The sequence below is a fragment of the Eptatretus burgeri genome, chromosome 13 (genome assembly GCF_056783735.1).
Source record: "Eptatretus burgeri isolate ZD-2024b chromosome 13, Ebu_testis_v1, whole genome shotgun sequence".
In the NCBI taxonomy this organism is placed as follows: Eukaryota; Metazoa; Chordata; class Myxini; order Myxiniformes; family Myxinidae; genus Eptatretus; species Eptatretus burgeri.
In genome coordinates, this window is record NC_140973.1 from 6,336,497 (window position 1) to 6,352,344 (window position 15,848).

The window sequence follows — 15,848 nt, forward strand, 5'->3', positions numbered from 1 at the left end:
TTTCCTGCCTGTGGAACTAACATCAGGTCTTCAACAGCTGAGCACCACAATTAAAACTATGATCTTTTCTACCTGTTAACCCCCCTCCCCTGCCACCTCCTTCTCAATTTCCAGTTTTTCTTCCCTGAGAGTTTGCTTCTGTATCCATCCAATGCATCCTCCCCTACCCCTCATTCCTCCACACACCCATTGTTTGTCCAAGTCTCCCTCTCTTTTGTGCTTCAACACCAATGTTGGTTTCCTCCCTCTCGTTCTTCTGTTCTTTTGTTCTGTTGAATAATAATCCGTTCAGTGTTTTCGTTCGTCGCCTTGACTCTACATACAAAAAAAATAGGGGCAATACCCCAGGGTGCTCACTTGGTAGCGGCTGGACAAGAAAACTATGGAACCACTGGTGGGCATGGATGACCCACAAAATATGCAACGGAGAAGAAAGTAAATACCTATGGATTTTTTTTCTTTTTAATGTCGTGAACAAACTTTAGTACATCATGCGTGGTGAAGGTTGTGGTCAAGTTTCAACAAAATCACATTACGTAGTTTCAGAGAATAAATCGCAAATGTTTGTGGACAGACGGATGGACGAAGCTCCATTCCATAAGCTCCCCAGAAACTACGCTCCAAGTGAGCTCGGAAGAAGCAATGAAAAAAGAAAGAAACAACCAAAGTTTTGATGTACCTCAACCTGGATTTTGGAACCCTGACAAGGACGGGGTTACTGGAAGAACATGGGCATCCTGAAGTCGATAGGAATGGTCAGAGGAGCAGAGTGAGCAATATTAGAAAACAGACAGTAGAAAACAAAGAGATCATCAACCTGTCTGCAATGTGAGAGCGACAGACCCTGTGGTTGGGTTTCAAAGACAGGAGAATCGAGGTATAAAAGAGTTGAGGTTTGTAATCAGCTTGGATTTTTGGAAGTTTAATAAGGAGGCGGTTACTGAAAGAATGTGCACATACTTTGCGTTATTGGGAGGGTTGGAGGACTGGGAGAGCAGAGGGAGCAATGTTGGAGAATGGATGGTAGAAAACAGAGAAACCACCTACCTGCTTGCATTAATTGCAACAGACCTTGTGCTCGGCCCTATTACGGGAGATTCCAATAATTCTGAGAGCTTTAGATTCCACAGAATCCAGGAGAGACATATGTGCTGCTGGGGTGTCAGCCCACAGCAGAGAGGAGTAGACAATTGCTTTGGACAAAGGCATTGCAGACCGAGTAGATCTTATTTTTCAAGGATAGATTTGGATCGACGGAGCATGCCCAATCTGCGGCTGGTTTTGAAGGACAGCTTTGCTTCCTGGTTTGCCCATAAAATGTCATATGTGATGTTGAGGCCTATATGATCAAGAGCCAACCTTTGAGTGGCTAATGAAGGAAATAGATCAGTGGGTTCATTTGACAATCCTTCATTTGACGAATTGCGATTGGGCGAGATTGATATTTTCCAGGATAGGGTGAGAATTGTTCCATTTTTCAGACCAGTGTATAATCATTTCTGGATCAGCAGATAGAGGGATGCAGTTGCTGGCTGATGACAGTACCCCCAAGCAGAGTGATGGGGGTACTGGACAACCCAATGTGAAGTCATCTGCAAATAAAAAACGAAATGGATGAGAAGGTTTCCCAGGGCATCGCAGAGGTCATTTATATCGATGAGAAACAAGACTTGGCCAAAAACAGCCTGAGGGAACTGCAGTCTCCATTGAGAGAGAGGGGGAGAGCAGAGGAAAGGGTTCCATTGATGGCAACATGTTGATTGAACGAGTGGAGGACGTCAGCAAGCCGTGTGTGGAGTTGGCAGAGAGTTTGGAAAGCAAGGCGGGATGTCAGACTGAATAAAAAGCTCGAGATACGTTTAGAGAGACATCCCTGATCTCATGTCTGACATTGAAGGCCTCCATACATTGTTGGGAGAGTAGGAGCAGCATGTCCAGAGTAGAGTGATCTGGTTTGAATCCTAATTGATCTGAGATGAGGCTGTTTGAGAAAAGGAATGATTTCATATCAACTGCTATGAATGATTCCATGACCTTGTTGATGATTGGAGGCAAGCTGATTGGTCTGTGGTGAAGAGGATCCGTTTTTGCAGCTTTTTATCTCCGCCACCATAGGTGGACGGAGGTTATGTTTTAACTTGTCAGTCTATTTGCCTGTCTGCGAACAGGATATCTCAAACTGTTAACGGATTCAGACAAAACTTGGTGGGCAGGTTGGGTGTGTGACGAGGATGAATTTATTAGATTTTGGCAAAGATCCGGATCTGGATACCAGAATGTAAAGCGATTCTTCACCATTGACAGACAAAGCCAAAAACGATATATCGCACGATATCTCAAAAAGTTGTGGACGGATTATGCCAAAACTTGGTGGATGAGTTAAGTAGGTGACAAGAACATGCCAATAAAACTTTGGTTAAAATCTCGATGCACATTCAGTCTTCTCACAAGTGGAGTTGGCTGTGGTGCTATTTGAGGAAGGGGAGGGGATTGAAGGGGAGCATATACCAGAGACAGACTTAACAAGGCACCACCAGGTTTTGGAGTTGAGAGACAAGTTTGAAAGTTCAATCTTGAGGTTGGACACAAATGTTGTTTTCTGGCTCTTCTGAGAGTGGACACACACTTTGATCTGAGTGGACACACACTTTGAGCTTTGTGGAATGATCTGAGATTGTCTTCAGTTGGTTTGCTTTCCAGGAAGAGAAGGTATGTTGTTTCAGAGCAACTGCCTCAACACAGGATTCAATGTCTGATGGGCAAGCAGAAAGGTAGGCTAATTGAAGACGAGATGAGATTAATCTGTGCATAAGAGAGAGCAGGTTTCTGTGGAAGAATTCCCAAGCTGAGTTAACATCAGGGGTGGTAGATATGGGAGACCCAGTCCTGAAGAGGATCGCAGAGGCTGCTTGCAGTCCCTGCCAATATGCTCGAGTGAAGTGCCAGACTCGCCAGCATTGAGGCAGCTCTCTGAGAATAGCCAGAGAGATGTTCACCTTCACAAGTCTATGATCTGATGAACCAATTGGAGCAGAAGAACAGGAGACATTTGCATGGAAATTAGTTATCAGCCCGTCTGGAATGGATGATTTGCCATTGTGGGAAATCCATGTTGGAAGGTTTTCAGAACGAGTCAGTCCCATGGAGTCACAGAAGTCCTTTGCAGAAGTTGCGTGGCTGGTGAGAGATACCAACACCCAGCCAAGTTGTATGGTGACCGTTGAAATTGCCACATATGAGGAAGAGAGAGTTGGGATGACTGGTGAAAAGTTTGTCCAGAGACAGGTAGATGGAGTCATCACTGTTAGGACGGTATAACACACAAACAAATAAGAGGTAAGACCGATGGGGAAGTCACAGCCAAATGTACTCCTGTGCGTTTGGAGGTGCAAGATCAGTGCAAGGGTCGTGAGAAATTGAGTTATTGATGTAAAGTGCAACTCCTCCGCCGGGGCATGGTTTAGGCCAATCAAATTGGACGAGACAATAACGAGTCTGAGACATCATCTGGGAGGAAAGGTTCTGTTAAAGAGATGGCGTCTGGTTTAATGGAAACTGCCTGAATTGAGAGATGTCAGGTTGGAGCGGAGGCCTTCAATGTTATTTGAGGTCCACACAGAGGGACAGGGCAGGAGGAATTAGGAGGGTGCACAATGGGGTGGGGGAGGCTTTGAGTGAGTGGGGTGAAGGGGAAGCTTTGAGGGGGTGAGGGGGGAATATTTGAGTGGTGAGGTGAGGTGGAACTTCGAGGGGTCGAGGTGAGGGGAAGCTTTGAGAGAGTGGTGTGAATCAGGATGCAGAAAGGGGGTACATGAAGCTTTGAGGGGTTGGTGTGAGGGTGGATGAGTAAAGAGGGGACATGATTTGGAGGGATGCTGAAGAGATCGAAGGGGTGGAGTTTGAAGGACACAAGCTTGTAGGAGATGTGGGGGAGGTTACTGACGCCATCAAAGGATGTGAAGGGGATTTGATTGTCATGAGCAGACAGACTCTGCAAAGTAGACTTCTCAAGATTCCCATATTTAATATTACAAGATAAAGATCATGGGATGAGTGGTAAATTTTTTGTTGAAGGCATGGAGAAGTTTTGATTTAAATCACCTCTCCTCTTATCTAGCAATTACTATTCTCTCACCCACTAACCCTCCATCAAAGTCCAAGATGCAAGCGCTCCTCCAGTCACTCCTTGGTTAAACGCTGAAATTTCAGGTTCACAGCACACCTCCACTTTCTTGTTCCTCTTTTCTCCTGGTTGTGGAACTGCCTTCCAGCAACTATTCATTCACGTTCTTCCCTCCAGGGTTTCAAGCAACGGTGCACCACTAACTCAAGTCATCCCCAATCCTTACATGCAAACTTTTCCACCCACATTAACTCCACCTAACCGAACCCAATTATCTTACTTGCAGGTGAACATGTTTCCTCTTTTTTTCCCCCTGTTCTTTCATTTCCTTGCTTAATGCATCCAAATGTGGCCCCACCATCAGTTTGTTGCCTTTTTCACCCTCTGCCACCTCGTTCTTCCATGAGCTACGACCTCGTGTACAGAGACAAAAAAAAAAAAACTTCCAAGATGTTGAACAACCACGCTGCACACCATGAACTTTACAAACTATCGGAATGTCGTATCACCTTCTCCCATAACATGTCGTAGGCCAAGGTCACGATTCGTATCCAAAGAGGTCGATCCCTGTCGGTCTCAAGCAGATTGCTGAGGAGGGAGACCCCACCAAGATCGAGGAATCGGCGCTGGGCATAAGGAAAGTGGCGCAGCATAGTGGCAATGGCAAACAGGGCCTATGGGTACACAAGGATGGGGAGTGGTGTTGGTATTGTATTCTGCACAAACATGATCAGCAAAACAAAACTTATAACTGTCATCAAAAAAAGTCCAAAATGATTGTATCATGAAAAATGAGAGAACCAATAGATTCAGGCTTTGTATTCAATGAGTGAGGAAATCAGATATACCTTCTTGCGCACAGGTAAGCTGGGGTCAGTGGCCAAGAGCACAACCAACCTCTGCAAGAGTCCTCCCTCCACAGCCTGCACTTGCACGTGTGGATTACTGCACATGTGGACAAGATTTGCCAACTTGGATACCTTTCCCCGTTTTCATATTACAGTACGTATAAATGTGAATATCAACAAGCACTCAAATGTGGTAAGCCCTGGCATCACATATTTGCTTTAGGAATGGGAGTTAAGAGGAGGAGGGGAGAGGGGAGGACTGATGATGATGATGATGCACATAATAAGTGTTGAATGATTATAGAGTTAAGATCAATAAAGGTGCAGAGTCCTGTTGTGTTATGCAGACAATGGTGGAAATATCTAAGCAACCTTGTACCTGGACAGGGCCGAGCCGAGGACAAAGGCCGAGCCTTCACGGATATCTGGCATGCTGTCATTTAGGGCGCGGACAAGTATACTTAGGCCTCCAAGTTTTACAAGGTCCTGAGCATTGTCCACCTGTTTGAGGCATAGAGGCACACCAGTCATGATAGCCTTTCCCTCCAGCCATTTTCACTTTTCTCCTCAAGTTAACCATGCTCAATAATTCATTAAAAAAAAATTTGTTAGGCACTTGACCAAACAAAGAAGCTAATCAAAGATGTCTGAGTAAGGATTAAGCAAAACCCCTTTTTTGGTTTGGTAAATTTAGTTAAAAAAACAAAAAATGCAAGATCTCTTCCAAAATCTTCCAAACCTCTTCCGATTTGTCCCCACCACATTTCCACAGGGCGCTCAAGGTCCGCCAACAACCCCCTTCTGGTAAAACTACCAAAATCACGAATCACTGCTCATCTTCACTCTTTCATTCCTCTTTTTTCCCGTCTTTGGAATAAACTTCCTCACTCTATTCTTTCCCATTCTTCCCTCCAGGCTTTCAAAACAGCTGTTCACCACCACCTCTTATCTTCCCCCATCCAAATCCTCGATCTTTTCTACCCCCGATAATCCACCCAAGCCCACTTCCTTCATTTCTCCTGCTTTCCTTCCTGAAAGTCTCTGAAATGTCCATCTTCTTTTCGCCATGTTCCCCGTCCCATCCCCATCCCTCTCCCTTCCACAGTTCACCTAATGTGTCTGTTCCCCACTGTTTTGTCCCTTCCACTCCCGCCCCTCTTGTCTCATGCCTCCTTGCTGTGAGTTGTGTGTTAGCTCTCATACGAGCCTCGACCAAGGTATACAAAAAAAAAAAAAAAAAAAAAAGATCTTCGATAGCATTTAGCAGGATATTATATGACCATGACCATCTCCGTCCAATAGTTCTCCCAACATACCTGGTGCACGTGGTACTCGAGCTCTCGGAGGGCGTGCCGCCGAACCTCAAGCAGAGATTTCGTGTCGTTTATCACTTCGAGAAGGCGAGCCATAACCGCAGAATCTGGCTCCGCAAACAGCCCCAGCTCCTCAAAATCCTTGCGAAGTTCCTCCATAGATCGAAAAGATTGTTGTCTCGAATCTCTCTCAGTTTCGACATGATCCATCTGCTAAAGAAGAATAATCACTATAAAACCTCTCAACCCATCCGAGTAGTTGTACGTCGGTACTAATACATACAAAAACTTAACGGGTAAATCAAATCACAGTAAAATAGGTGTATAAAGTTTAATGCACTCCATGGAAGGTGCGAGGAAACATCGGACAACCAGCATTTTAACCTCAATGGCCATCAGTGCACTTGGGCATTGTGTCCTGCAAATTGTGCCCATTCCACATTGTGTCGGGAAAACTACAACAACCCTGAGCACATGCCCCACTACAGTGTTCCCAAAACCTGCATAAGGCGAGTGCAAGTATGCAGAGCGTGAAGGGGTGGGGGAGGGGGGTGACTTAACTCACAAAGAGGGATTACATAATTAGGACAAACATCATTCTCAGTCTCGTGATATAGATCATATGTAGTCACCATGTAGACCATATTTAGTCACGATATCTATGCATGTGACAATACGGTATATGGTCGATACAGACTATAGTCACATGATATAAACCATGTAGATATCGACCATATAGTGGAAAAGTCATGAAGTCACGTGCGATCAAAATAAGACAGACAGTTGGTCGTCTGCACAGTAGTTTCTCAAAAAGTGTTAATCTACCTTAAATTTGACTGACAATGTATCATGATGAACAAGTGATCAAGATAGGATTGTGCAAACAACAAAAATAAGTAAATCACAGTTCATAGAACTTCATCAATTTAAAGGCACAACTTTGATAAGCTTCTCACTCACACCGACCTCAGCCTGCCCAACAGGCTCATCCTTGAGAAGCTTAAGAGCCCTCTTCAACTCGGTAGAAGAAAAAACTCTGCTGCCATCATCTGTCAGGCCTTCCCTGAGGGTGGCACTCATCAGACACAGCAACAGTGATAAACGCTTGCCATGAAAACAGAGTATTCTCACCGCTGACCGAGACCCAGCAGTGCTTCAGTGCTTGCACAAACAACCCATACCAATCTCCTTTGCTTGGACCACCTGAGTCTCCCACTTCCTTGTTTAGTAGTTTCGCCTCTCGTTCCCCTGTCTGCAAGTTGAGTCTGACGTGCAGGCCGGCAGGAACACCTTGCCCTATAAACAAACAAATCAATTTTCAAATCTCACCACTCAAAAATTGCTTCTCTATTTAATTTTACCAAAGAAACTTTGCAGTTGTTCATCCAATAAGAGTACAAGATAAGCTGTCTGCACACATTGTTCAAAATCCTAATGACGTTTAACAATCAGAAGCATAGAAACAATGATATACTGAAGACCACACCACAAACAGAGCAACATCTTGATTGCCGTGCTGGCAAAAAGTCAACGTGTACACCACAGCTGTCCCAACCCAAGTGTACAACATGCACATCCACAGTGGCACGACCAGTCCCATGTGGACAGAATAATATTCCAAGAGACTTATTCACACAAGTGATAAATCATGATACGTTGGATAAGAACATCCAGATAACGTTTTACAATCGATCTTGTTAAATTATTATTTTATACAACCTGGACTGCATCTGTAAAGAAGGAAGCCTTTACAGCCATTCATTTTAATCATAATCCCCCCGCTGCTTTTACACGACTTGTAACACCAGGGATGTTGTACAAAGCACATTGTCATACAGACAGGTGATCACAGGTAAACACGTTAAGTGAAAGGTTGCAAAGATGCTCCATAAATGATATCAAAGGTAGAAAGCTCGCATCCTTGATTCAAGATCTCACAACCAGGCTGGTGTTTGTTCAGTCCTCCCCACCCCCTATCTCCTGCTGCATTTCACTCCCGTGGTGGACCTAGCCCACCTGGATGCACCCTCTGCCAAGTATTTGTTGGCTGAAACACCACGATGTCTTCCTCATCCAAGGTGTCCATAATGCTCTCATCGTCATCCTTTGTAACTTCATCTTCTTGAGTGTCCACCAGTACCAGCTCACCCTGTTGAGTCCAAATCACACATGCACCTCATCACCTTCACCAAGTATAAAAGAAAGCAAAGTGGGGCTACAAAAGGGAGCTCAACAAAGAACAAGTCGTGCAAATGGCGAAATAAAGTTTCAGAAGGTAAATAAGTGATGGGCAGAAAAGAGTGTGATGCAAGTAACCCAGCCATCTATATCATTGAGTAAGGTAGTCCTCCGTATAGAGGGATGATACGGTAAAAAAATGGCCACCCATTCAAATGTATACACAATGATATGCAGATTAAATACTATAGAGTGAAGTCATAAGCATTTAAAAGCCAAACCTTTTGTTCTCAAGCATTTTCTGAACTACCAAGACTTTAAAAAATGTCAGAATACATTGCTAAATCACCAATTTGTACTTCTTCTTCTTCTTCTTCTTCTTCTTCTTCTTCTCCGCCTCTCAAAACAATGTAAAACTGTAGCCCAACCTACCTCAATAACTACTGAAGCGATGATGTTGATTCCAACGCGAGGAAGTTACTTTGTCTCTGGGCTAGTGCATGAAACCCAACATTTAAAAATATATCAAACATTAAGCATTTTATTACAAAAATAAATCGAACGTAAATGTGGACTCAACCAAACCAGGCCAGGATCATGATTGAGGAGGGGGGGTGGTGTGTGTGTGTGTGTGTGTGTGTGTGTGTGTGTGTGTGTGTGTGTGTGTGTGTGTGTGTGTGTGTGTGTGTGTGTGTGTGTGTGTGTGTGTGTGTGTGTGTGTGTGTGTGTGTGTGTGTGTGTGAAATGGATAGTGGACAGAACCATTCCAAAAGCGATACATATCCAACTCATCTATCAAATCATCTGAAGCAAGTATTAGAGCAATTTAATAACATACAAATGCATTTAACCTACACCAAAGTAACAAAATATATAAAACATTAAGCATTTTATTATTTTTAAAACGATAATCACATCGACATTTCCACACATGATAAGTGGCAATGCACATAGTGGACTGAGACAAAAGCCAGGATTGAGGGGATGAGTGGTAGAATGTACCGCAAGCCAAATTTAATAACATAAGAGAATTTAATCCATACCAAAATAACAAAATATATGGAACATTAAGCACTTTATTACTTTAAAAAAATTGCACGCAAAAAATAAAAAATTAAACACAAGAAGGCAAAGGCCGTCTGCATCCGCTTTCGGAATAGGTATAAAATTTGGCGGTGTGAGGAACAAAGAGATTATATTGTTACGAATTTGGAATTCAATTGCACACAACATACAGGTTCCCTTAGTCAGCTATGTCGATAAGTGCATGTTCACTAGATAGCTCACCTTCCATTGTTTAAATGTTTTGAAATCTATTAGATGCGCTGCGGATCGATTTAATAGTTAGGGAGCAAACAATGGAGACGTCCCTCCCCCTCTTCTGCGAAGAGGAAGAAGAACCCTGCGGTGACGTCAACAACTCCCTCCCACCCGTGGTTGAGTGGGGGGTGGATCACGGGGGCATGAGTCACGCCGGGTGCGGGGGAGGGGGTGCAAAGGATAAAGAGGACATCTTTTCTTTGTTCAAAAAGAGTTCGTGGGAGTCCCGTGGTAGGGCTGAGTTCATGGGAGTCCCGTGGCAGAGTTCGTGAAGAGTCCCGTTCTGAGTCCCGTGTGCAGAGTTCGTGTGCTGAGTCCCGTGGGAGGAGTAAGCTTTTTGCTTTGGAGAGAGCAGTCGTTCAGCAGGCCATCGGGTCCTGCTTGGCTTGCTTGACTTGACGCCTTCGGAAGCTTTTTGCTTCGGCTGGCTCGGTGAGCTTCGGCTGCTGCTTTGTTTTGGAAGGAACTTGAGCCGGTTGTTCGGCTCGAGCTGCGAGTGGAGGCTTCTTCCTCTTCTTCTTGGTTCGTGGAGCTTTTCGTTCTCCATTTTGTTTCCCGGCTTGGTGCGACGAGTCGGCCTCTTCTTGGAGTTGGATCCTCGGGGAAGCGACGATCGACAGGAAGGATCGGCGCCTCATCTCACGGCAAGTGTTGAGAAGCGCGGAAGGATTCGCAGGAGCTCGGGAAGGATCGCGGCGAATGGATCCAGCTCGCTCTCGCTGGAGCCCGGGTCCAGACAAGTTGAAGACCACATGAGGTGGAAAGGTTCGAGTCAAGCTCTGAGTTTCAGCTCACCTGTCCTCCGAGCTGGAGCTCGTGATTAAAGGCCTTTGCCACCGTTTCGTGTGTGTATGTGTGTGTGTGTGTGTGCGTGCGTGCGCGCGTGCGTACGTGTGTCCGTGGGCCCGTCTAATAAGTAGGAACTGCTGTTAAGTGTAAATGACTGTACATAATAAGTAGACGGTTGTAGTTCTTTTGTTGCTTGTGCAATCGCATTTGTGTTTTGCCTTATTTAATTGCATACGTGTTTTATTATAATAAATGTCCTTGTGTGAATGTAAACCTGCTTGTTTCGTCCATTCCCTCATTGACTGAACATTTCGTGTGTTGTGAGTTAGAAAGCAGTTGGTTTGCCGTAGTAGGGGGACATTCGGACCGACGGTTCTCGGCGATTACGCCGCTCGGAATCACACACGGACAAGCTCGCCTCGGCGGTTGTTCCGTACGAGATCCGTCGAGGGTGGAATACCCCGTTAGTTGGATCACGAGGGTATTTAGGTACATTGAAGATTGGCAATCGACCCTACCCCACGTGATCTGCCGATTGGCATATTTCGGTTCTTGTACAAGGACCCGTCGCTCGGAGTTATCCGGGCGACGATCTATATTCCGGGCGATCGGTCAGGCCGATTCGACTTGCGGCTCCGTTCAGAGCGGTCGGTTGGCGGCCGACCCCCGGCCGGTAACAATATTAATCACAGTTTTTTTTAGATGGTGCATGTTAAATAATATACAACAACCCACAAAGAGGAAGATCAAAATAGATATGCAAAATGCAAAGCCCGTCCGCATTCAAAATGTATAGCCTTTTATATACAGTCTTCTTCTTCGTCTGTTTTGACGCGTGCAGGTAGGCAAGCACGCACACCGACTGGAGATACTTTTATACATAGTTTAAGCATTCAATGAAAACAAATCATACGTACAAATCGATCCCACCCCAGTAGGGTAAGAATACTGATTCTGGCTCACTTTTCCCCATGTAAATGAATGGGGGATTTTCAGCGATTCCCTTTTTTTTCCCTAAAAATAAACCCCCTTTTTATCCCAAGGTATATTTATTTGTCTCCCCTTTTAACTTGGAGGTTGAACCTCATTGAATTGAACACCTGGGGGTTGAACAGCTCACTCATTGAACCTATAAAGATTTGTTCATTCTCAAATTCCTTCAATAGTTTAATTTTCTTTGCACAATAATCCCCATCTAAAATATTGACAAACAAAACATTTGAATCTTTATATTTTTTAAGATACCCCTTTTGTGCCATTACGAAATGATAAACTTCTCTTAATGCTCTTGTTTGACCACCTCCTGAGCCACAGGTTATTTTTTTGTTAAGCCCCGCCCACTTTTCTTTAAGCCCCACCCACTTTTGCTAAGCCCCGCCCACTTTCCACAAGGTATTCAATAAGCCCCGCCCACTTTTCTTTAAGCCCCGCCCACTTTTGCTAAGCTCCACCCACTTTTTGTGAGGAATTTTTTTCTAAGCCACGCCCACTTTTCTAAGCCCCGCCCACTTTTTCTAAGCCCCGCCCACTTTGCTAAGCTCCGCCCACTTTTCATAAGGTATTTTTTCTAAGCCACGCCCACTTTTCCTAAGCCCCGCCTACTTTTGCTAAGCCCCGCCCACTCTTACATCATTTCCAGTTCATCTCTGACTCACAAAGAAATCACTAGAAAATTACAGGATGTTATGGTTTTGAAAAATTTCCCAATGAAGGCTTGCCTAGGCTTGCCCAGGGAATTTCCAAAGGAAACCACACCCACCAGTCTTTCTCTATAAAAGCTTCAAGCCCAGGCTCCATTTTAAACATTTGTTTTTGCTGGCAATGGTGTGCTGTGTGCTTGCCTGGAACTCTCTGTCTTGTATGGAACTAAACCTTCAAGTTGATGAACTGGATTCAAACCTCTTATCTGTTGAGGTAAGATTTTTATTTTCCTATTTTCAAACTTTGATTGAAGCATACTCATTTAATAATTAAATAACTTAATTAATACATTATTATTTTCTCTCACAGGAAATTGTGTCTGAAATACGAAATGAAAATACTGCTTTTGCTACAACTTGGGGCGAAATTGTTGGCTTGGTTGAAGACCTTATGAGCGACCAAGACCCACAGAACGAGTTCGTCCTTGATGACCCAACCAAAGAGTTATACCTTGGAGACCAGCAAAATCCTGAAAAAGAGTTTTACAGCAATAGTACTCATTGTGAGTTATCAAGACAATACCCACTGAACAAGTTATACGTTGATGAGCGAGAATACAAGTTTTACCTTGGAGACTCACAAATTTTGAAAAAATCAGTAAATGAGTTCTGCCTTGATGGTTTAAATAACTACCTTGGAGACTCAGGAAAAGGGTTCTGCCAAGATGGTTCTAAATATGGGAACTACCTTGGAGACTCACAAATTTTGAAAAAAAATCAGTAAATGAGTTCTGCCTTGATGGTTTAAATAACTACCTTGGAGACTTGGAAAGTTGGGTTTATTTTGAAGACTTGAAATGCTACCACTCTTTGGGATTTAAACCTATCAAGAAAGTTCTTACTCCCTCTTTCTATGTTATCAAACCTGAAAGCCTTAAAAGACAGAATTGGAAGAAGAGAAAAAAAAAAACGTAAAATATATATATATATATATATATATATATATATATATATATATATATATATATATATATATACACATATATATATATATATATATATATATATATATATATATATATATATATATATATATATATATATGTTGAAATCTCATTTTGAAAAAGACATTGTGTTGGGTGAGGATTGAGTTGGGGTTGAGATTTTGAATGTGAGGGTTGGGGTTGAGATTTTGAATGTGAGGGTTGGGACACACACACACACACACATACACATCAACAAACAAAAGTTAAGCCTTGACTATTCAGTTGAGGATTCTGTGTTTGGGGTTCACAGATCTAAGAACGTCCACCCCTTGACACACATTATATACTGTTATACACCTCGGACTTGGCCCTCGAGTGTCCACAACGGTGTATAGTAGGAGGGAGTGAAGCGCCAACCTATTGCTCCCATTGCACACACACACACACAAACAAAAGTTAAACCTTGACTATTCAGTTGAGGATTCTGTGTTTGGGGTTCACAGATCCAAGAACGTCCCCCTTGACACACATTATATACTGTAATACACCTCGGACTTGTCCCTCTAGTGTCCACAAAGGTGTATTATCTGCTTAGTTTTGTCTTTTGTAATTCCTGTGAATAAAATGAACCTAAAATCTCTTCCCCTTCCAAATCATATATTTTATAAGTCCAAGGAACCGTATCTATTACATCAACAATTTTAAAAAGTTCTTTCGTCCATCGTTCAGTAAAACCCTTTTCAAAATGAGATTTCCACCTATATATTCTTACGATATCACCAACTTTGAACTTAGGTTTTCTGACATTAATCTCTTTTTCATATTTTAATTTTGTAAATGTTTCTGATGGTTTCATATTTGTTGACGTGTGAATCGTGTCATTATACTTATCCACAATATCCTGAATAAAAGATGACCATTGTTGTGAACCGAGTTGTGTGAATTTTTTATATAGTCTCTCTTTTAAGGTACGATTAAAACGTTCAACAACAACTGCCTTCCCTTCATTAAAGGTACTGTATAATGTAATACTGTTATTTTTTAGAAAATTCATAAATGTCCTGTTATAAAACTCTCTACCCTCATCAGTCCACAATTTTTTAGGTTATCTCTTACTTTTATTAAATATCTGTTGAAAAGCTAACATAAGAGTATTACCTGTTTTGTTTTTTAAAGGGACAACCCACGCATATCTACTCCTCAAATCAATAACGGTTAAAGCATACTTGTACCCCTTATCATTATTGAGTTCAATCAAATCAGCAGACCAGATATAATCAACTTCCTTAGAATAAACTTTCCTTCTCTGAAACTTTGTGAATATTGGTTTATGTAATTCATCAGCTAATTGCTCTTCAGTCTTAATGGCATCATTAGAGCCTATAAGTTTTTTGAATTTCCAAGTCCAAGTTTCAATTTAGCACTAATCATCTTCTTCACGATGAACCTATCAACCTTTTCTCTCAAGGTTGGATTTTGTATCAGAGACAAATTATACAACATTTCTCTATCGGCTTCATGCTTTTCTTCCAACGTTGTGGTATTCCCATAATCAATATCGTGTCTCATGCACACTTCATCAACTCTATTGATTGGTTTACTCCAGGATTTAGGATTGTCTGCCTCATCTAATCTTTTATCCAAGTTTGTGCCTGGACCACAGAAAGAATACCCTGGAAGATGTAATTCCCCTGGTATTCCAGTAGTTGTAAATTTACTTCCTGATAAAAACTTTTGTATATCTCCTCCGAGTTTGTGTTTGGAGATAAATTGATTTTTTTTTTTGAACCACACACCGAACATATACCTTTTTGTATAACCCTGTTATTTTTACTTTTAATATATGAAATATTTTTAGTATTAGTTTTCTTTTTACATTTGAGACAATAACTCATTTATTTATGAGAAAAATTCCTGCAGAGTGCAAAAACCTTTTTAGTTTCCAACATGCACATTTGAATCTTAATTTTTAAAACATAAAGAATCCTTAGAAATGCCTTCACTCTCTCCTCCATTTATTTAAGAAAAAAAAAAAAATGAAAAACTTGAATTAAAATCCATATCTTGTCGATGCTAATAGTCTTGTCGAAAGTATTGCAAATAGACTTGTCAATTCTTTGTTTTCCTCCTCGGTGGGTTGAGTTATTTTCTGTAATACCACCAATCTTTTTTGAATCTCACTGGTTTCCATATTTTGATATTTATTCATTCTCTCTCTTTCCTCCCTCTCTCTCTTCTCTCTTTCCTCCTTCTCTCTCTTCTCCTTTTCCTCCTTCTCTTTCTTCTCCCTCTCTCTCTTCTCTCTTTCCTCCCTCTCTCTATTCTCTCTTTCCTCCTTCTCTCTCTTCTCCTTTTCCTCCTTCTCTTTCTTCTCCCTCTCTCTCTTCTCTCTTTCCTCCCTCTCTCTATTCTCTCTTTCCTCCTTCTCTCTCTTCTCCTTTTCCTCCTTCTCTTTCTTCTCCCTCTCCTCCTTCTCCTTTTCCTCCTCTTCCCTCTCTTCTTCAACTCCTTCCTCATCCCTTACTATCCTTGAATCGTTTACACCCCATAGAATATTATACATATATTCATCAGGATTTCTTGTTATTCCTGTATCCAAAATAATTTTTTTTACAACAGGAAACCAATAAAACTTCTTTTGAATTTCTAAA

At 42.3% G+C, this 15,848-nt stretch overlaps 1 protein-coding gene across 9 annotated transcripts in view; it reads right to left on the reverse strand.

The window, feature by feature from the left end:
- Positions 1 to 15,848, reverse strand: part of SIL1 (SIL1 nucleotide exchange factor) — a 34,691-nt gene that overhangs the window by 1,969 nt on the left and 16,874 nt on the right. For 8 of the 9 annotated variants that reach the window (XM_085850937.1, XM_085850936.1, XM_085850940.1 and 5 more), the window contains 7 exons: positions 8,301 to 8,433; positions 7,466 to 7,580; positions 7,251 to 7,347; positions 6,288 to 6,497; positions 5,351 to 5,472; positions 4,972 to 5,068; positions 4,633 to 4,797 (listed from right to left, as the gene is read on the reverse strand). In XM_085850937.1, the coding sequence (XP_085707063.1) occupies positions 4,633 to 4,797; positions 4,972 to 5,068; positions 5,351 to 5,472; positions 6,288 to 6,497; positions 7,251 to 7,347; positions 7,466 to 7,580; positions 8,301 to 8,433 (939 nt within the window). The remainder of the gene's footprint in view (positions 1 to 4,632; positions 4,798 to 4,971; positions 5,069 to 5,350; positions 5,473 to 6,287; positions 6,498 to 7,250; positions 7,348 to 7,465; positions 7,581 to 8,300; positions 8,434 to 15,848) is intronic. The other variant, XM_085850943.1, reaches the window with a different exon arrangement.